The following is a 21,140-nucleotide window of genomic DNA, read 5'->3' as shown; positions in this document are numbered from 1 at the left end:
CAGATTTATATTGTGCAAGTTAATAGCTCAGCTTAGGGAACAGAAACACGAGCTGGTGATTATTTTTAGACTTCAGTCACCTGTAAGTAAATTACAGTGAGACAATAATGCAATACATTGCACAAGGGTATATGCTGCAAAACTAACAAAGCTCAAGAATCACAGAAAAAAGAGATGTATTAAAACAACCAAAAAAAAGTGCCTTTTAATATTTTTAAGTTATTGGTTTTTTTTTTTCTTGCAATGACAAAACAGAACTGGTTTCTCCAGCCATCTCATGCAGGAAAAAAAGGAGTTAATAAATTTTATTGTAAGGAAACACTGGGCTGGTTATCTATTAAATTACAATTTCACCTGAAAATTCTTTCTCTGCTCATTCTTTAAATGTAAATTTTGTTTTCACTATCACTGGCAGTTATATGAAAAGGTATCATGGCCTGGAATATCTGCTCCCATTATCACATTTATAGCAATTAAAGCCAAAACACTTTTGTGTCAAAAGACTAAGCCAAAAGCATATGCATCCAAGCTAAGTTTTCAATTCCCTAAAACCACATTCTGGGAAATTTCCCAGATTTGTGAGATGTAAAATAGAAGTAACATTTTGTATAAACAAATGATTGTATTGTCCTTAGTCAAAACAAGGAGGCTCATATAACCAGTTTTTATGCATGATTCCAGCCATGGATTTGTTTCACTTCCTTTCAGTCTAAATGAACTTCAGACATTTAAATAAAGTCCAAAGAACTAGAGTACCACAGTAAATTCCTTTTTGTTTTCATAAGATATTCAGCCTTCCAAGTTGTGTGAGACAGGAGAAGTTCTTGGTGCCCACATGAATGATAACGAGCATATCTTGAAACAGAGATTATTTTGCTTTTGTTCCAAAATATTCTCATTAGTGGAACAATTAGTAGGCTTGGGTGATCTTTCCTATGAAAATTCTTTGAGTATAATAATTCCAAAACTCTTACGAAGAATTTTTTACTGAGAGAGCCTTCCCAATAGTCAGTAAAGTTAAATAGTACAGTGCTCCTCTGTGCAAAGTTGTTCTTTATTCAAGGGATTAACATTTTACTAATTATAAAACATTTCAAAAGTTTATAGAGACAAAATCCTTAAGCCCATGTTATTTGGCTTTTACAAGTAATCTCTATTCTCTTTATGTGACACTGAGTTTTTATCCTACCTAATTCCTCAAGCCCAGAATGTCTCATTCCTGTACATTGTTGATAGAGTATGAGCTGCTAATGTCAATAGGGTTAACTACAGGAATAGTAAATTTGGGATTAAACATTCATAATGCCTAATACAAATTAGTTTCTTTACTTTTCTGTTGCTAATTTTAATTTTCACTGATTGTCAAGCACAAGTTAAGTGCCTTCACATGGCTCTTCACTGAATAAATGGTAAAGGACAAGTTCAAAAAGAAATAAAATTTCAGAGATGGGCCCAAGACATGAATATGTATTTGGACTGGGGTCTGTGTGAGGGAAATGTGAGGACAAACCCTACAGCCCAGCAAGGATGAATGGCAGTGTTCCCTGCCACATGGCAGAGAGCAGGAACCCCTCCTTGGCAGCACCAACCAAGGCAGGAACCCTCCACTTTCTCAAATGTCACAGCACCCATATCAACAGAGACTCAGAGTGCCAAGTCTTTGTTTTCTAACAAATGCCAGCATTACCTTCTAAAGTGTTGCAATAAAGGGGGGGGGGGGGGAGAAACAATAACATGTTGGCCAAAATGTGTTTTGCTATGTAGAAAGTACAAGTCAATTAAAGTTACTAACTAGCAATAACAGAAAAGTATGTTGGAAAGGTCACTGGGGATGCCTTATTCTGTAAAGCCATTACTTCATAATATCATGACATATTTGTCTTTATATTAATAATAATAAAAGCCTCTTTGTTTCAGTTCAAATATTTGCTATAGATTTTACATTTTATTTATAAGCATCCATATTTGTGCAGACGTGTGTGTATGTCTGCATTCACAATTCTTAAACCCAGGTAATGGTGTTGGCATGCAGTGTGATAGCAGGATGATGACATTATTCATCTATATATTAACATAGCTTATCACATGGAAAACAAACCCCATTTCCAGCCTACCCAAAAGAAAGGATTACAGTGCATTGATGAGAAAAGGCCACAGCCCAAGGCACACTCATTCCTTTTTGTATTTGTTGATTCTATGTTTTCCTCAAAACTAAACACCAAAGTAATGGGAGTATTTGTTGTGACATGACTGGGTTTTCCCCTTGGACAAGAGACACTTGTGTGCTGTTGAAAAAGCAGATGGAACCAATCTGAAAAAAGCTTGGGTTTAATTATATGGGGAATTCTCCTTTTTATTTTTTTAATCCTGTCAAATAAATTGTAAATTCCTGTGGGACGTATATTTCATTCTGGAACTAGAGAAAATACTAAGTTACTCATTAGGCAGTGCTGTTGATTTAAATCTATATACACTGATTTACCAATATGCTTTTCCAAAGGAAAATAAAGACAAATCCCAATTTCAATTCAAATCACTGTTTGTTAAACAGATCTCATAAAACTGCTTATTCTAGAGGGATGCCTGTGTGAAGAAGGTTTTGGGTTAATTTCCTTTGTGTCTCTGTCTAAAATGAAAATTTGTGGCAATCTAATTGGTCATTAACAACAAGAGATGAACAACACACACTTCTGAAAAGATACAGAATAAAACTTGACAAGTACTGAAAAGCCTTCTAAAAGATTTTGGCATGTATTGACACATATTTTAAATATATATTTTCATCTTACAGAACTGGTTATTCTTCTGTGTTATCCCACGCCAAAATTATTTTCTAGAGTCTTGTCATATGAATAACAGCAAACATTTAACCAAAAAAGTGAATATTTGTGTGTTTGCAAAGTAACCATGCCTACAAAATATTAGAGGACTAATTTCAAAGAAAATATGAGAACATTGATTGATAAAAATGAAAAAAAAATATATATATATATTTACTCTTGTTCATCAATTGATCACATTTTTTACCAGGGCACTGATACAGAGACAATGAAATAAGTCAGAATAAGATCTGAAAACAGTAAATTATGAAATATGAACTATATGCCTAACAAATAAGCCTTATTCTGATTTTTTTCTTTCCTAAAGGGATTTTATCTTAGGGGGAAAAAATTACATACTCTCTGAAGGGGAAAAAAAATTATCTCATCTGTGCTAGAAAATGCCTGCTCACAGAACTCCCTCTGAAGACCAAGACAGCAACTGCAGGATGCACTGCAAGACCAAGCCTGTGAGAGTCTCCCAGGATTTTGCTCAATCATTAACTAGCACTGCAGCAGTTCAGTACTGCCATGCCATCTCCAGCGATGTCATCTGCACATATGTACACACATCTTTGCACACAGGTACCACTGTGATTCAACAGGGAATGGCCACATAACATCCCTTGCCTGCTATGGAAATTCCAGCCACTCTGGTAATATCTAGCAAAAATAGATCACAGATATTTTTCTAATTGTATAAAACAATAAGGATTACGTGTCTTACAGCTCTCCAGTTGCAAAGTACATGTCTGCTTATCCATTGGATATTTAGTCAGATCCATGCTGCATGAAACAGTTGTGGTGATCCTTGGGAAAAAAAAAGTTTTCTAAGTATTAATGGGACAAAATCGTTCATCAGTAAAAATAAAAAATGCCATGTATCCTTCTTGAAATAATACTTTCAGCCTAATATCTATTGTGAGGAAAAAAAAATCTATTATTTACTGGTATCTAATGTACAAGAGTAATACAATCCCAAAGAGAAACCACTGCAGAACAGCTGAGTTCAGTGATGATCTAAAAAGGTCAACCTTTGCTCCCTTCTCACAGTACACATTTTCCTTTGATATTTGCAATATACGTTAAGATTTTGTTATATTTATCAAAACCTTTTACAAAGAGTAATTCACAATAAATCACGCAAGTCCATCATCACAGCTTGCTTTCCCCTGTGATGGCTTCATTGCAAACTGGAATGGCAACATACAATTCCTGTGTTCAGCCTGCACAAAAGCAAAAGGGGCTACGTAGGGAAGATCTATTATTAAATGTAAGGATTTATTCATATTGATCAAGAATATTACATATTCTTAAAACTACAAGACCCTATTTTTACAAACAGACCCATTTTCTTAAGCAGAACCTGGGAAGTTTAAAACATAAGTAAGCACAATCATAAAGGCTGATATTTACATACCTTATAGCATACAAGACTGTTCCATTAGGGTATATCCTTATAAGACGATTCTCAACAGTGACATCATGAAGAAAAGACTTTTTTGAATCAACTATAAAGGTATCTGGTACCCAAAGCATTTCCACAAGTCGACCATCTAAGCTCAAACTCTTATTACCATCGAAGCAAAGCCTCTCATCAGTCCATCGCTGCCTTAGAAATATGGTAGCTGTGTAGTCCTGAAAGAGAAAATCAAATTTGTCATACAAAGGGAGCCTGTGCTGTGCTGCACTTTTACAGAAGTATATGGAAACAGCTGCTGGGCACAAACTGTGATTCTCCATGTCCCTGGCACTCCAAGAGCAGCTGTACTGAATTCTGCCAAATTTTCTAGAACTCCATGTGAGGTTGGTAGATTTTGTTCTAATGGTCATTTACAGTAAAAGCTGCTGGCCTTAGTCTGGGGCTATGAATCAGCTGAAGTCAGAGCTTTGTAAGCAGATAATCTGGCTCTGTAAAACTTGAAGTTTTAGAATGATTTATGTACGCAGTTCCAAATCTCATTCACATTAGCTAATAAGAATGTTTTAAGAGCACAGGGCAAAAAGTAGAATAAATTCACATAGACAAAAGAAGTTAGTGAAACAGGAAAGGAATCTTTTAGTACAATTTCTCCTTTTAGCATCACAAAGGAAACAGTGGTACCAAATTTATCAAGACCTTGAACACAGCACTCAGTCCAATTCCTCTTCAATTTAGATATGCCTTGCAGTCCTACATTAAGATCACATTATTTCTTAACACTTTTAAAACAACCTTTTATTTTATGGTGTGTTTTTATCAATATTATAAATTCATCTGAAGTTCTGACCTTATTTCACCTTTCTAAATAGTAATTAAAAATTACTAATTACTAATATACTCATATTTAATATCTGAGTAATTTTTTTTCTTTTTATTTCTGTGTACCAATGGAGGATCTTTAAGTAAAAAGTACATTCCATTTCATAGTTTGTTCTAGAACAAATGATACAAATTAAATTAAACACAGCTGGAATAAATTAATGTGTGACAGCAACAATAGAAGAGAAAGACAGCTTGAGTTCAGCTGGATCTAATAATAGAGAGAGTGGCTTCAAAGGCACATGAATACATCTTTATTTTTCTGAAATGCATAAAGATTTAGACATTTCAGCTGGAAAATAAGAATTGATCCACATGCTTCTCATTAAGATTAATACTCAGTAGCAGATTTCTGTTTGTATCTGTGAGAGGTGGGATTCACAGCTGCATTTCTATGCTTATTATAGTGTTATAAACACTGTGTGCTGTGAAAAAGAGAATTCCATCTCCTAACCCATATTGACTTCACAAGGAGACAAGCCCAAAGTTGTATTGCCAGCAGCTGTAAGCACAAGATATCAGCTTATCAACAAGCAAAAAAAAAAAAAAAGACTGCAGAAACTACTATACCATATTTATTTCTGATATTGTATCAATGCTTGCAATGTCCATACTCATTCCAACTGACACAGGACCATCTGCAAAAAAAAAAAAAAAGAGAAAGTCAGAATGTAGCTCATAATTCTTTAATATTCAGTGTTCACGAGAACTGTCTACAAAATATTTCCATTTTTTTCCTAAATGTTTAGAAGCTATCTTAAATATTCCTCAAACACAGATTATGCAAGAATTTTCATGTTCTTAACCAAAATGTCATACTTCTGAGCTAAAACTATTTTAGTTTTCAGAAACAGGCTTTGTTTCTTAAATACTTCCTGGTTTATATGATTTTTTTTCCCCCAGAAAAAAACGTGCTGGGGAAAATGTTACACAATAAGGTGTGGAAGGCACAATCCCCATGGTACATCACACTCTTCTGCTGTGAGGAGCAGAGCAGTGGAAAGAATTCTTCCAGTTGCAACATCTGGTCCTTCAGATGTGGGTGAAGTCAGAAGTTTCACCTGGCAATGTCACATGGTTCATATCCAGATGGCACAGCTGAGTGACTTTCTTTACTGTCCATTTAAGGATTTATGGTATATATTGTATCGCTGTGATTTAATATCTTGCCTTTGACTGCTAGCAGGAAACTTGTGATTTAAATACCTTCATTTATAAAGGAAAACTTGCCATAAGCTGCAGTCTATTCAGTGTCGTTAAACACCTTACCAAGTAGTTCTTATTGTAATGTCAGTCTGCTCTGATTCCCATTTCCTCCTGAATGTGCATTTCACACTGTTGGAAGGAAGATCACCAGCTGTGTATTTTAAAATGCATAATTTTTGCAGAGCTTTGATGGAAACATTTTCCTGGTTGAATATATGCAGAATTATTAAGAGTGCTTGTACAAAGAAATTAATATTAAACCAGTGCATCTTTCCAAGAAATCGAGAAGAAGAGAACACAGCACTGAGAAATGCAGAAATACTTTAGGTAAGATCTCTGTAGCTGGAAGTGCCCCTATCTCACAGCACACGGCTGAAAGCCCTTCTTGGCTCCTTGCAATACATTTTGTAGAAATCTCCTGTATGGCCCCAAATGGCATCCAGAGGAACATGGAATCCAACTCCACCCTCCTGAATAGCACTAAAGAAAAAAATGTTTCATTCTAAGACATTTAATTAGCATTTTTATTGTTTCCAAAATATTTTCTATTTCTAATGCATGTGCTAAAATCATTGCACATCTGTCACTCCTGAAAAAAAATTTTTATGTTCTTTGTTCTGGACTCGGTTGAAAGTTTAAATATAAAGCTCCAGCTTAAAACAGGACTGCAGGTTTGCAGCATGCCCTGCTGCTAATATGCATGTTTATTATATACTATTAAATTATACATTGGATTTAGAAACTATTGTTCATATATTGGAAAAATACTTTGGAAACAAAATTGTTTCAAAGTTAACTTTGAAACAAAATTGACTGAAAAACTCTCAGATCATTGACAGGTTTTTCTTCTGTTTCTTTCCATTCTTTCCATACTCCATGAATAAATTCATTTTTTCTCCCTCCAGGATTAAAAGCTCAACCCCTAAGAAACTCATCCCAACTACCTGAGGTGCAACAATTAATACTTGTATTTACCATTGTACTATATCATAATTGCAGGCACAATATTGCCAGTCTCAAAAGATATCAGACCCTCAAAAACCATTTAATTTTAAAATAATGTGATTTATAATGCATATTCTGGGTTTTTTTATGTCTTCCTAGAGATTCCCATGTGTGACTGTAACAGAGCATATTATTTCCAACTATCACACGATGATTTGGGGAGAACCCCATCCAGCAAGGCACATGCCTAATGATGGACCACTCCAAGGAGAGGACAATGCAGTGTTCAGATGATTATGCAAGAATCATGGCTGGGAATAATCCAACTCTTCCTATTATATCATGATTTATTAGTAGGAACAACACCTGATCCTTGCCCAGTAAAGTGATACAGATTAGGGAAAATGTCCATTAGTGTCATTTCAGTATCATCAGTGCTAGGTTGTTAGGCATGTGAGAGGAAAAGCTGACTTTCCAGAAAGATTACTGAAATTAAGCAGGGGTTAATTTCTCTGGAATCAGACAAACAGAACTTTGTAGATCCTTTTTTCCTTTCCTGCTGAAATATTTTTCAAAATATTACCGAGTAACACAATTGCAGTGTTGGGTGACTCCCAAGCACCACAAGACATCCAGCTCAGGTTAAGATGTACTTCAAGCTCAAACTGGCTGAACACAGACAAAACCATCCTGCTCCACTCGCCCCAGCCAACAGCCCTCACTGCCCAAGAGCACCCAGCCTGCCCAGCCCAGCATCCACAAAAACTCAGCAGAAATTACATCAACCTGGATACAGCAATGTGCTCTATGGGAGGAGTTGTGCAGGAAAACAAATTATGGAAAGGACCTTTATTAACACAATACAAGATGCTGAGAACAGCTTTGCTCCGGCAATTAATCAAATCAGAACAACATTAATAGTTAAATGCTGATTTCTTTTTTGCATGTGAGGATAAATGTTTATTTAGTAAGGCACCATAAATTGTAAAGTACTAATAACAGAATGAGTCTGCTCATAATTATTCACCAGGGTTTCCTCTGAACTTCCTCTGAAAGGTCTCCTGTTGACAGTGTCAAGAACTGGGCAGCAAACCAGATGAGGCAGTCATTCTACATTTCCATATGTTTGGCAGAAGTTCTGTGTATAATGACAACATCAGAATAAATCTACTGATCTTCAGAAGACAACTGAAGTCACTCTGTCCTGCATTATTGAAGGGAATCTTCAAAGCATGGCAGAGCATTGCCAAAGGGAGTGCCTTGTTACAGCACTGGCTGTGCAGCCTAAGCAACACACGTTTTAATTTTACTGCAATTTATGTAAACTGTTCCTCTATGCCCTTTATAGATATTCATAGTGATCCCAAATGGGAAAGCAGCCAGAAGAGTGGCAGATAGCATACCTAAAAATTAAGTTTGGATCACTCACTGCAATGATCCCGGTCTGTAGCAGCAAAATAAACCACCAGTGTGTCACGTGTGTACCTGCTACTGCAATGGATCAGCACTATCAATAACTTCCAGTGCTGAGCCGTTAGCATGAGCCCTTTTGCATTTAGTTTAAGAAAACTCAAAACAATTCTGACATTCAGAAAGGCCTCAAAAGGATTTTTGGAAGAATGGCTCATCTTTTCAGCAATACTGGATAAAATACTGCAAGTAAACAGAGAATTAGAAGGAAAATTATCATAATAATAATGAATTATTAGAATAATAATTCCTAAACCTCATAATATATTATAATAATCATTCCTAAAACCCTCATTTTGTCTCTCTGGTTGCCAGCTTTGCTTTGGAGTATTACAGAATTCTTACATAATGCTTAGATTTTTTTCAGTGCATTTAACTTCCCGCCACAAGACATCTTTCTTGACAAATAGTTACATGCAGAAAGCAGACAGGTTAAGACAGGCCTTCCAACAGATCTCAACTGTAATTCTTGATTTGAAGGCATCAGAAGACAGACCCATTTCTAGCACGAATCAGTTTCAATCCTATTTGTTTACATCAATAATTTTTAGACATTGATGTTGCTTTGCTGGTGCAGTTTGTGGACAAGACAAAAATTGGTGGGGACCATGTTAACAACAGCTTGTTAAATCATTTGTCAAACCCCCCATGTTCCCATAGAGACAAATGCAAGCAATTAATGGGGGGACAAATAAGACAGGCAGCACACACAAGATAGGAAACCATTTTGGCAAGCAGTGCCTTTGACAAGGATTTAGAGGCTGTCACAGATAATCATTTTAACATGCTCTTTCCATCTTATGCTTTGGCAGCAGCATTATTGCAATGGGGAGTAATGCACAGAATTAAGTTATCTTGCAATCTATTCTGTATTGGCAAGACTGTTATGACTGTGACAAGATTTGTTTTCCACATTTAAATTAAATGTTCAAACAGCAGACACTGTTTTGGTTGAGAGAAAGAGATATATTCCAAAAGACAAAAAAATCTGGAAGCTTAATATCAAATCCTGTAACATAAAAATCAAGGAGCATTGTTTACTCAGCTCCTCAAAGAGAAATCAGAAAGATGACTTGTCCAATGTCATAAAATACATGCAGTAGTAGTTGTTTGGCAAAGCAAAGTTTATGGATGCTGGAGACAACAGGAAACTACAAATAAATTGATCTTTTTACTATCTGAGCATAACCACCATTTATAATTTAGAGTCTCTGGAGCCAAGCCTTTGGAGGGGTTGGAGAGGGAGGGGAGAACCCAAAAACCAAAACCCAAACTGTCCTGCATGCAGGAAGCTGGGTTTGGTGGCAATCAGATGCTCTTAGTGTGTCTTCTGAGGAAAGAAGGAAAATCTCCATTACCATGGGTATGCTGAAGTTTACATATTCTGGGCTTTTTGCTTTTCTCTAAAGGATTAGATATTGGCTAGCTAGGACTTAAAATAGACTTTAGAGGGTGGTTATTTGGTATTTCTTTCTCATGTGCTCTGCAAGTTTGTCTCACTAAACCAAAGGATGGATGTCCGACACAGCTAACATTCTGATATCTCTTTGTGTTTTTCGTACACTTCTGAAGACTGAAATGCCTCCATCTAATTAAATTTATAGAGCTTAATAAAAACAACATTTGAGGGAAAAAGCCCCATGATGACAGGTCTTAGACAGAAGGCTGGACCCAAAAATTTTATTTGCTTTAATTTAAAACTTAAGTCTATGAAATGTATTACTCATTATGAAGTGAAAGAAAATAATCTTTTAAATGTGATTTAGAATAACTGATGTAAGCATGACACTTTTCTGTTCCACTTGAAAGAAGCTTCCATATTCAAATATACTTAGCTGTGACCTTTTCCTAGTATCTCTCTTTTTAATTAGAACACTTAAATTATCACATTCAATCACAGAACAAAATCTATTTGTATAAAATTATTTACAAGATTTTATGCATCCCTTAACAACCTATGAACCTAATCCAAGGTTCACTGAAGTCTGCAGGAATTGCTCATTAATTCAGAGAGTTTGGCACAGCACATAAAGTTACAAAATTGATCTACATGGTTCCAGCAGAAAACCTGAGGTGGAAATCAACTTGTATTGCTGAGATAAAGTATTAGGGTAATGTAGCACATTTAAGGGAAATAACTGTTGATTTTTAAATCCCTTATGCCAGCTTTTCTATAGAAGTATTCCATATATATCTGTAAGAGTAGGATAGATACTATTATATTGAGGAGTAATATCTGCTAACATTAGTATAGGAGCATTTCATATTCCAGTACAAAGAATGGCTACATTCATTCCAGATTAGGGGTTTGGGGTTTTTTTTATTCTTTATTGCACCTATCTGCTTAATTTATGAAAACCTGCTTGATGAACCAGCTCAAAGAGGGACATTAAAGTGCTATAGATAAGAAAAGAGAACTTTCTTAATAGCAACATTCAGATGAGGGCAGAGCTAAATAACCAGTCCAGCTGAGATTCCTCTGTGCTAGCAGTGTCTGAAATACCCTCACAATGTGGCAACTGGTACATGCCACCCACCATGGACAAACACAAAACACTCAGCCAGTTTTACTTGTCTGCAGACCTCTGACACACTAAGGCTGGCTTCAACCAATTCAACTTTGGGCACTGATGTAGGTGCTTAGAGGTGGGAAGGACAGTCTGTGTTACACAAAAATGGCAACGTTTGCACAGCCGGGTCTGGAGGGGTGACTGCGCAGGAGGAGATGACCAAAACAAGGTGAGATAAATCCAGAATTAAAAACTGAGAAAAGCAGTAGATTCAATCCATGCAAGGAGAGGAGAAAACAGTTTTTATGTTGTTATGCAGTCATTGGACTCAAATGAAAAAGATCTTCATAGTTGCCTTGTTAATGACACTACCCCAGTTGTGGTATGTGGTTGGGACATTTCCAGTCATCTGCCAGTCCTAGCACAACGACCAAAAACAAATTAACAAGCAAATGGAGGGCTTATTAAACTAAAAATGTATGAGCTGCTGTAAATTTTACTTAACTAGTAAATATTTCTGGGTTTTCTGGCTTTAGGAGAAAGGAACTGTCATTTTATGAGCATTTGTTTATACCTAACTTTCTTTTCAGGACTAAAACCCCATTTTGTCAAATATTAAAGAGCTCAATGACTCTGATTTTACAAGAATGTGATTGTATCTTGGCAGCAATCATCACTTCAAAAATTGCCCTTTCCAGTCTGAAGAAAATTTTCAAGGACAAGTAAATTTGAAATTACTTTAAATGAGGTTATTCTAAAATTTAAACTCACCTCTGGCCCTCTCATACTTGATAAAAACCACAATTCAGAGTTCCATTATGATTCACTAATATTAAGCTTAAAGCACTGTAGATGCCCACAAATAATACCATCTAGTTGTATGACAAATTTCTTCATGCATATTTATGAGTGTGTTTCTAACTGAGCTAATAAACAGAAATACACATAATTTTGAAAGCAAAGGAATCTTGGCCAAAACTAAAGAAAAGTAAGCCAAGTGTCTTGAAAAGGCTGGCTTTAGCAGCATATCAACATACACATACTAGGTTCCCATTTATAGAAATCCTTTCATTCAAGACTGCAAACATAGATTGTCAGGTGCATAGCCATCCTTTTCTGTTCATATTTCTGGAAACACGAGTTTCTTTCTCAGAGTATATCATCACTCATAGGTTGCACAATCAAGACTTTGCAAGCTTTTACAGTAGCTGATGATCTCTACCAGAATACCCCAGTTTGTTTTTAATGTGCATTTGTTCATTAGCCTACTCGAGTCTAATCTGCTGTTTGACCTTAAGATCCATCTCTAAGTGGTCTGTCTCTCACAATTAACATAATATCATCCCAAAGAAACTAAGGATTTGGGCAGTGGGCAGGGGGAAGTCACAGAAGAAGTATCAATGACTAATTGCTACTCTGGCATCATCAGCTCTTTGACAGCTGTGCTGCAGACATTGATGTCATTCTTGAGTAAAGCCAGTTACCAAGAACAGACACAAGGTACACCAGCTGCAGGCAAAAAACCACCACAGAAGTCAGGAAAATATTACATGGAACAAAGCTAGCATAGCTGTGGTCACAGAGATAAATAAATTCCCCAGGTTTGTTAAGCCGAGGATTTAGGTGCTTTGCTAGCTCTGCTTCTGAGAAGAGCAATCACTTCTCCTCTGTCTGACCCTCATGCAAAGTGTAGCCCACCCTGCCAGTAATGGAGAGGGGTCAGGACTAGGCTGATACCACGCCCCAGCCCAAGCACACCTTCCTCTGTAACAGGGAAAGTGATCCCTGTTGTCACAAAAAGTTAGATGTCACAAAAAGCTAGAGGTTCAAAAATCAGAAGCATTGCCTGAGTCATCCTAACTCAAATTATTCCTACAAAGTAATTTCTCACAAAACCACCAACCCTGCATTTAGAAGTGGCATCAACAAAATGTATTTTTTTCAGAGTGTCATCTCATTCCTTCAGCACTAGAGCTAATAAAAATCCATCAAAGGTTTCTGAGGCAGTTTGCATGCCTGAGCTGTAGTGAGCATATGCAGCGATGCTGGCACTGTCTGGAGGTGTGAGACTGGCTTTGTGTGTGACATTCTCAGTCTGTGCCCGAGCTCCTCTGGGATTTCTAGGCACATCCAGAGAGCCCTTGCATCCCTCTGAGCAAAACATCCAGGAAAAAAAATAACTATAGCATGGCTGTGATACAACAGCTGAGCAAAAAAAGATAGAGAAAAGGGAGATTTGTAACTCAAATATGCTTTATGGTAGGTCTTAATTACAATTATAGGATTTTGAAATGAGACTCTGTTGTCTACCCAAGCACACTCATCATGGCAGTGCCAACATATCTCTAGTACTAACATGAGGTAATGAATAAAATATATTAATGGCCACTGAACAGTTATTTTACATTATGCATAATCTCCAATGAGGAAGGGTTAGTTTATTTATTAAAGTTAATTTTATTTTGCTGTCAATCTCCTTAGAGCATTAAATATTTTATACCAGTTTTATCATCAGCTAAGATAATTACAATAAAAACAAGCAGATGAAATAGTTTTCCCCTTTTTCTTCAACCCAAAAGACAGGTTTATCTTAAAATTATTATAAATAGATTCAGAAACAGCACATGATGTGGAGCATCCATACTGAACCAGGCACTTGGATAACAAGAGGTAACAGTGTGGTCTTATAAAATCACTAGTCAATCATTTGTTTAAGCAGGATATAAAGGGATATAAAGTATTTCATTTGCACTCATACATTTCCAAACATCTAGCCTAAGAACTATTGCCTAGCATTCACACTACAAGTTAATTTTCTGACAGACACATGGTGCTGAGTTTCTTTTCAACATTCAGAATATTTTCTTCTTCAGTGTTCTGCACTTTCTCCAGGACAATCTCTTCATGCCACTTTGTAACTCCTCAGTACTTCTGATACATCCAATAGCCTGACTCAAATAAGGGAGAAGTTTTTCCCTGAGATTTCAGGTGTCTGACTGCACTGCAGGGCAGTAAAATCAGCCTCGATGCAGTAGACTGTGTGGCTCTTCCAATCTGGTGACCATTGGTTTCTGATGCAGGGGACTGACATTTTGATTAATTTTCTGTTTTCCGTTCATTCCCCCTGCACAGGTCTCAGTAAATCTGTTCAGTGACCTTTAAGACCTGAGGCAAGAATCATTTATTAAATAATTCTCTTGCAATCTTATAGCTGAGACACAAAGTACTTTGCATAGTAACAAGATTTGCCTGTGCTGTTATGAACAGCTTGATATATAAAGCCTTCAAATCTTTAATCAAAGCTTTTTATAGCTATTATTTAGGAAATTAAAGGAAATTACTCTTTTAAATAGGGAAGAGGTTACAGCTTATTTCATGAAAACACACATACAATGACAGTCAAGCTTTCTAACAGTCTGGAAGTTTAGCTTGCAAATACTTGGAATAGACAAGTTTCACCTTGGGCCACAAAAGCTATTAAACTCTATCTTATTATATCACAGAACATATATAATCAGATCAGTGGCTGTCAGATACCAGAGGAAAAAAGTACAGAAAAAACCCATTTGCTCTCATGCTGAACTTTAGACACCACATTATGTTATGACTCAGTCTTATTGAAAGAGCTTTTCTACTTACTATCAAAAAATGGACGTAGATACTTGTTGTACCCTTTTATTATTTTTTGTATTGTTGGAGGTAGAATTTCACCTTTTCCTTCAGCTTTAGGAATTTGCGTTGACCTGAAAGGAATTGAAAATGAGGATGTTTTAAAAGGACATAATAAAAAAACCCCATATTCAAAAAAATCAGATTTCATAATCTGTATTAGTCTCTTATTGGAAAAGAACTCTTTTATACCTTACAGTTTATTGTTTCTTTTTATACCTTAAATTCTAAGTCTATTTCTTTTTATACCTTAAAGTCTATTATTTCTTAACACTCCATCTGAGAAACAATCTTCTTTAATACTTTATCTGTAAACAGGGCATTACGGTTATAATCTAGGAATGTGGAAGGGATGCTGGTTGTTTATTAAGCTTCTTTTTACATAATGAAATACATTATATTTAGGTCTCAGAGACAGAAACCAACCTCAGAGACTAATGCATAAAAACACTCTTAAAATCCTGCTTTCACAACACAATTTTTAAACAGGCTACAGAAATAATCCTGTTGACCAAAATCAGTGAAGCATAATGAGAATTCAAGTACTTCCTCTGTTCAGAAACAGCTACAAATACAATCCATAGAAGTTATATATTAATAATTACAAACCCTTTCTGCCTAACCCCAAAGGTGAGCACCCCAAGACCGTGAGCAGGGTGTGCTCTTCAGAAATTACAGCGCAGATGGTAGCAACTATTTGCTCCCGTTGATTTGCGAAAGGTGGGGTATGAATTCTGAAGTTGAGAAGCAAATTAATTGCCTTAGTGAGCCCAGCTGGCAGAGGCACTGTCTCTGCTGCTGGAGAGCAGACATCTGTATAAACACCAGGAGAAGGGTGGCCAGCTCTCCTGCAGGAGGTGCAAGAGCTGTAGCTGTGGTGATTTGCTCCTAGAGAGGAGAATCTAAGAATAAACCATTAGGTAAGGGGCTACCAGTGGTTTGTGATCTTCCCTTATAGTGCTAAATCCTCACTGAATGTCTTAGTTCTTTCTGGAGCTGCTCCTGAAAACTCTGCTTTCTATTCTGCATTGTATTTCTGGGTCTCTTGTAGCTTTCCAAAGCTTGATATTTTCATTTTAATTTTGCTGTTTCTGAGAAAGCTTGAGTTGTTTTGTCAGGACACTGAGACACTAGGAATAATCCAGTATCTTAAACTGGAAAAGCTTAAATGCTGAGATGATCTCACCAAATGCACATGGCCAAATCACACTGTGGTTTTAAATGTGGTGTCCACTGGCTTGAAAAGCTGCTCTTGCTGTATAATTTTTTATTCACCAGACCCTATTGCCACAGAAGTAGCTGTTTTTCATCAGCTGCCTTATAACACAAATATCTTAGCTATTTGAATGATCTAATTTTTTTTCCTTTTTTTATTCCCTGTTTTTTATTTCTGTATTGCCAAAGAATGATGTTGTTACTTAAGTGTACCCTTGAGTAATGCCAGCATTGAAATAAGGGAAGTTTCTCCTGTAAGTTTTTTCCTAAAGAAACAGAGTCATGTTGAGTTGAGATTTGACTATAAATAAGGCCAGTTTTATGTTGCATAGAAGTGTTAAAATTGGAAATGCATTTGAATGTAATTAATTTCTTAAATACTGCACTTGGAATAGATATCTCTCCTTTAGTAATTTACATATAAATTTTAGCTAAGTGTTCAGTGAGCTGCATGAGCTTAATTTCACAGCTTTACTGGATTGTTCTTGAGTAAGTTTTACACGTTGTGAAATGTTAAAGGAAAAGTTGTTTCTTTTCTACTGCTAAGGTATATCATTATTCTGCCAATCAACATGCAATTGCAGAGTGGTCTGGTTCATTATCATTAACTCTATTTTCTAAGATATATCTTTAAATTTTTTATGGAAGTCCCTCCCTTAAATGACCTGTGGTAATTTATAATTTTCCTCATTAACACGTGATGTGTAGACTCGTATCACAGGTCTTTTGAGATTTATGGTTAAGTAAGCCTGGGAAAGCTGTTATGCTGTAATTAAGGCTGTGAGTTAATGAGGCACAGTCCCCTGTGTCCTGTTTGGCCACAGAACCTTAGAGAGGTCCTAGAACAGCAAGCCAACAAGTGAAAGGAACCTGAGGCCTCCTAAACGTGAGTGTATGGTGTGAGCAGCCTGCTGCCTTTGGGCGACACTCAGAGGCAGATTGTCAGTGGTGAAAGACAAGGAACTGCAGAGGTTCTGTGCCCTGAGCAGTTTGGGGTTTCTGTGTTTTAAGGGATGATGCCCTGTTACCTTTTCAGTGCTCTTTGATTCACGTGCTCCATTCCCAGCTCAGCCACAGTGAGCTCACAGCTGCACACATTCACAAAGAAAAAAGCTGAGACTCCTTCCAGTTATGCATCTGCATCTTCTCATCAATGCATCTAAGCTTCCCTTTTAACAAATATTTGTGTTGTTATATTTGTGTTTCATAGTTAAGGGAAGCTAAGTTCCTGCATTTTCTTAATGTATGTGAAATACCTTGGCATGCATTGAAGTATGGAATTGCCTTGCAACAGGTGTTCAGCAACTGAGGAGTGAACAGGTGTTTACAGAAAAAAACCTGAATATATAATAATTTTTCAGCTGAGAATATCTATCTGTTCTGGGCTGTCAATGCTTAATAAATGCTTTAACCCATCAGGTTCAATGCCCTCTGGTTGCTTTTATAGAAGCTGAATTATAATTATTTATTTTCCTAAGTCATTCTTACACGCAAAAACTGCAAATTTTTATGGGTTTGGCTAAACTTGAAAGGTTCAACAACTGTTTGTTATTTAAGGTACTTTCAAGTTAGTGTCTTAACAGAATGGGGTAACTGGAAGGGAAAAAAGGAACATTTGCCCTAAACAGTAGTATATATAATTTATTTAGGCATAAGTACAGTCTAAACACATGTACAAGAATATTTTTTCTGGCTATTTTTTGTCAGAAGATATGTATCACGAAAGCCTGAAAGACACAGAAACACCTTAGAACTGCAAGAAGATAAACAAAATGCCAGATACTGTTTGAACAAGCTTTTGAAACACTCCCCCCAGGAAAACAAGAATAAAAAAAGTTTTTTTTCAGGCAATTCACTGACAGGCAAAGGGCTTACAGATGCAAATAAAGTTGTTATCTCTGGTTTCGTACCTTTGCTCAGTGATATGGGGGTTGATATGGTCTTTGCAGATAAACTGTAGCAAAATCTAAATCACTGATTAATTCTCTGCTTTGAAACAGACAGTACTGTCACCTTCTTTTTATTAGTAAATGGTGAGGTTGAAACAAACATCATGTTACCAGGCACAAAAACAAACAGTGAAATACCATAAATACTCTTGAGATCACTCAAAAAAAAAAAAAAATTCATAGAATTCTGATTCCATAAACCCAGGTTAGCATTCTTTATGTTAAAAACACCCTCTCTGAAACAAATTGGAACCCTTCTTCAGACCAAATAACATGCATTTATAAATCTGATTCTTCATAATGACAAATTTGCCTCAATTTTTTCATTACTACTTTAAAAAAAAAAATCTGGGAAACAAATCATCCAAGCAACTCCCCAGATATAGATTTTAATAGTAAAAAGGGGGGCATGTTGTGATCGTAATGTAATTTAATGTTAAGTGAAGTGAAGAAGTGTCATTCAGGCAGGGAGAGATAGAAAGGAAAAAAAACAACCCCATACCATTACTGACTGTAAATTATTCAGTAAAAGAAACTCTCTTCACATGTTAGGCAGAGATTTTCCAAGTGGAATATCTAAGGGACCACTTGGCAAAAAATCATGGCCCTTGCTTTGGGTGCACCTCAGCCCTTGGGTTTTATTTAGAAATATTTCTCTGTTTCAGTGCCAAGCAGAATAGTTTTAATTTTAAACAGCACTTTCACAAACCCCTCCTGATTTGTGCACTGCAAAAATGCATTTTTGTACCCAAGCATCATCTTGTCTGTGAAATAACCAAGGGCCAGAGCCTCTTCTCAGCCTGTGTCTGGATTTGTGTACAACAGGCACATCAGCTCAATGCCGTGCACTCGTACCCAGGCACTCACACAGGTGCTGTGTGTGCACTTCAGCCCATGGATGACACTCAGGAATGAACTGCCTGTGCTTCTGGACACTCACAGCCAGATGAAGTTGTAAGAGGATTCAGTCTGTCTGATATTCATGGAATGTGCACCACAGGCTGAGCTCCTGGGGGAGTTTTGCCTCCTTGTTATTCAGGTGCTTTTGAAATTGTTGGTCTTTTAGCAGTGTTTTATTATGGCTAATCCATGAGTCATCCACTCATCAGAGTGGGGCAAGTCACAGCTGATGAGGAAAGAAGGTGGAATTAGAGCAAGTGCATGTTTTGGACAAAGACCTCTCTATAGGAATGGAGAAGGTGGGGGAGGTGGATGCTTTAAGCTTATTTTCAGGGGACTGTTCCACCTGTTCCCACTACTGAGAGAAAGCTTTGTCTAAATTAGTGTTTGCACATCCACTTGAGTTAAAGCTCAGACAGAATCTTATCCTGAGGAATCTACTATGAGATGAAGTAGTTTAAGCAATTCTAGATAAAGAATTGGCTCACAGACTTTAAATACTTCTGATGAAAGTAGTGATGAGAATGTTTAAGCTGTCCATGCTTGCATTTTCTTATTAAAATTGCTTAAAGAATATTTTTGCCCATTTTCATAGAAGGAATATATTTTAAGTGCTCAATTTCTATATTTTTTTGTCATGGCAGCTGTACTGTTAGAAGGGCTATGTGCAGCCAGAGGGGATAATTTTCACTTTCCAGCATAATGCATCTCAGATTTCCTAAAGACTTCACAATTTCATAACAGAGAATAAGAAAACAGTGTTTAAAATAGGTAATTCTTTTTAAGATACTCTCCTTTTAGTGCACAATGATGATTTTACTATCTCAAGCTTGTAGTAAATCTAGGTGGACTGTGTGCTTCTGTCCTAGGGCAAGGCACCATGCTCCAGGCAAGGACCGTGTGCCCATCTGAATTTATTAAGCATCTGATACAATACTCACTTTGTATTCAGTAATCCTTTATTTGAGGGTTCATATGCTTCATAAATATCATTCTTTTTCTCCCTCATCAATCTTTTCAATTAAAAAAAAATCATTTAAGGCAGCTGAGATTCATGAAGCTCAGTCCTGTATTTCTGTATTTATTAATACCCACGTAAGAGGCAAGATTCAAATGCCAAGAAGATTTTACTTTGTTACCTCATCAGATATGTCTCTATTTATAAGTAAGTTTATTATAAACCAACTGATATAATAATATATTGAAGAAATAATAATTTTAACAAATACTTCTTACCTATAGAGCAGCAATAGAAAAAGAGCTCTGAGACTGCAGCACTTAAGACTGCACATTGTCACAAGTTCTTTCAGAAGTTCTTGTAGCTCCTAAAAACAAAAGGTGTAAAGGAAATTTTTTACAGCACATATGCATTTCTAATACATTAATTCCCAAAAGTTTTAAACACTAGAGATATTGTATCTAGTATCTTCTAATGCATTAGCAAATATCTACATCAATTTAAAAAATCTCAAAACTTGAAAAAAAAGAGGTGGCATCAGGATTAATTTAACTAACCAACAGAAGCTGCATTCCAGTATAGTACAGCTCTTTCATTTTAGCCTCTGTCCTTTAAATATTAGGAAAAGTAATTGCTGTGAAAAATAATGTCATCCTGTGCAGGAGAATTGCAAACACTGAGTTTTGTCTCTGCTATTCATGCTTGTGAGCGCATCTCCAGCATATCAGTGTCCCTTCTAAAGGGACAATACATGGCCCCATCTTAGAACACAGAGCTATTTAAGAGCAGCCTCTCTGGAACATGTATAACATCAATACCACTGGTATGTAACTTTGGTTGTCTTTTTGTTAATGAGAAAAAATGAAATTTTAGGCTTCTATGGCTAGCTATTAAAAAAAAAATCCTTTGTATATAAATCATATATAACCATCCATATTCATCAGAACGTTTGGCTGAGGCAAGATGTCTTTTCTGAATGGGATTTCTTTGCTTTTGTCACTATGATCACATCCACAATGGTTATTTTAAGAAATCTGTCAGCTCTGTAATCCATTTCTGGATGAAAAGAGTATCAATCCATAGTGTAATGCAGTCATGCAACAGATCTGAAATGCACAGACTGTGCAAACTTTTGCTGTATTTCAGCAGAGTACAAAAACCTTACTTGTAAGACTTGCTTCAAAACACTAAAACAAC

The 21,140-nt window shown here is 36.4% G+C and overlaps 1 protein-coding gene across 1 annotated transcript in view; it reads right to left on the bottom strand.

Moving 5' to 3' along the window:
* LOC128791403 (gamma-aminobutyric acid receptor subunit pi-like) overlaps positions 1-20,299 on the bottom strand; it is a 38,419-nt gene extending 18,120 nt beyond the window's left edge. The window contains exons 1-5 of the mRNA XM_053949044.1: positions 20,222-20,299; positions 14,892-14,995; positions 5,692-5,759; positions 4,240-4,457; positions 3,547-3,629 (exon numbers count right to left, since the gene is read on the bottom strand). Of these exons, the coding sequence (XP_053805019.1) occupies positions 3,547-3,629; positions 4,240-4,457; positions 5,692-5,759; positions 14,892-14,995; positions 20,222-20,277 (529 nt within the window). The 5' untranslated portion in view covers positions 20,278-20,299. The remainder of the gene's footprint in view (positions 1-3,546; positions 3,630-4,239; positions 4,458-5,691; positions 5,760-14,891; positions 14,996-20,221) is intronic.
* Between the last annotated feature and the right edge of the window lie 841 nt (positions 20,300-21,140).

Source organism: Vidua chalybeata, chromosome 8 (genome assembly GCF_026979565.1).
Source record: "Vidua chalybeata isolate OUT-0048 chromosome 8, bVidCha1 merged haplotype, whole genome shotgun sequence".
Lineage (NCBI taxonomy): Eukaryota > Metazoa > Chordata > Aves > Passeriformes > Viduidae > Vidua > Vidua chalybeata.
The sequence above is the reverse complement of the archived record's forward strand: the minus strand, read 5'-3'. Positions and strand labels throughout refer to the sequence as shown.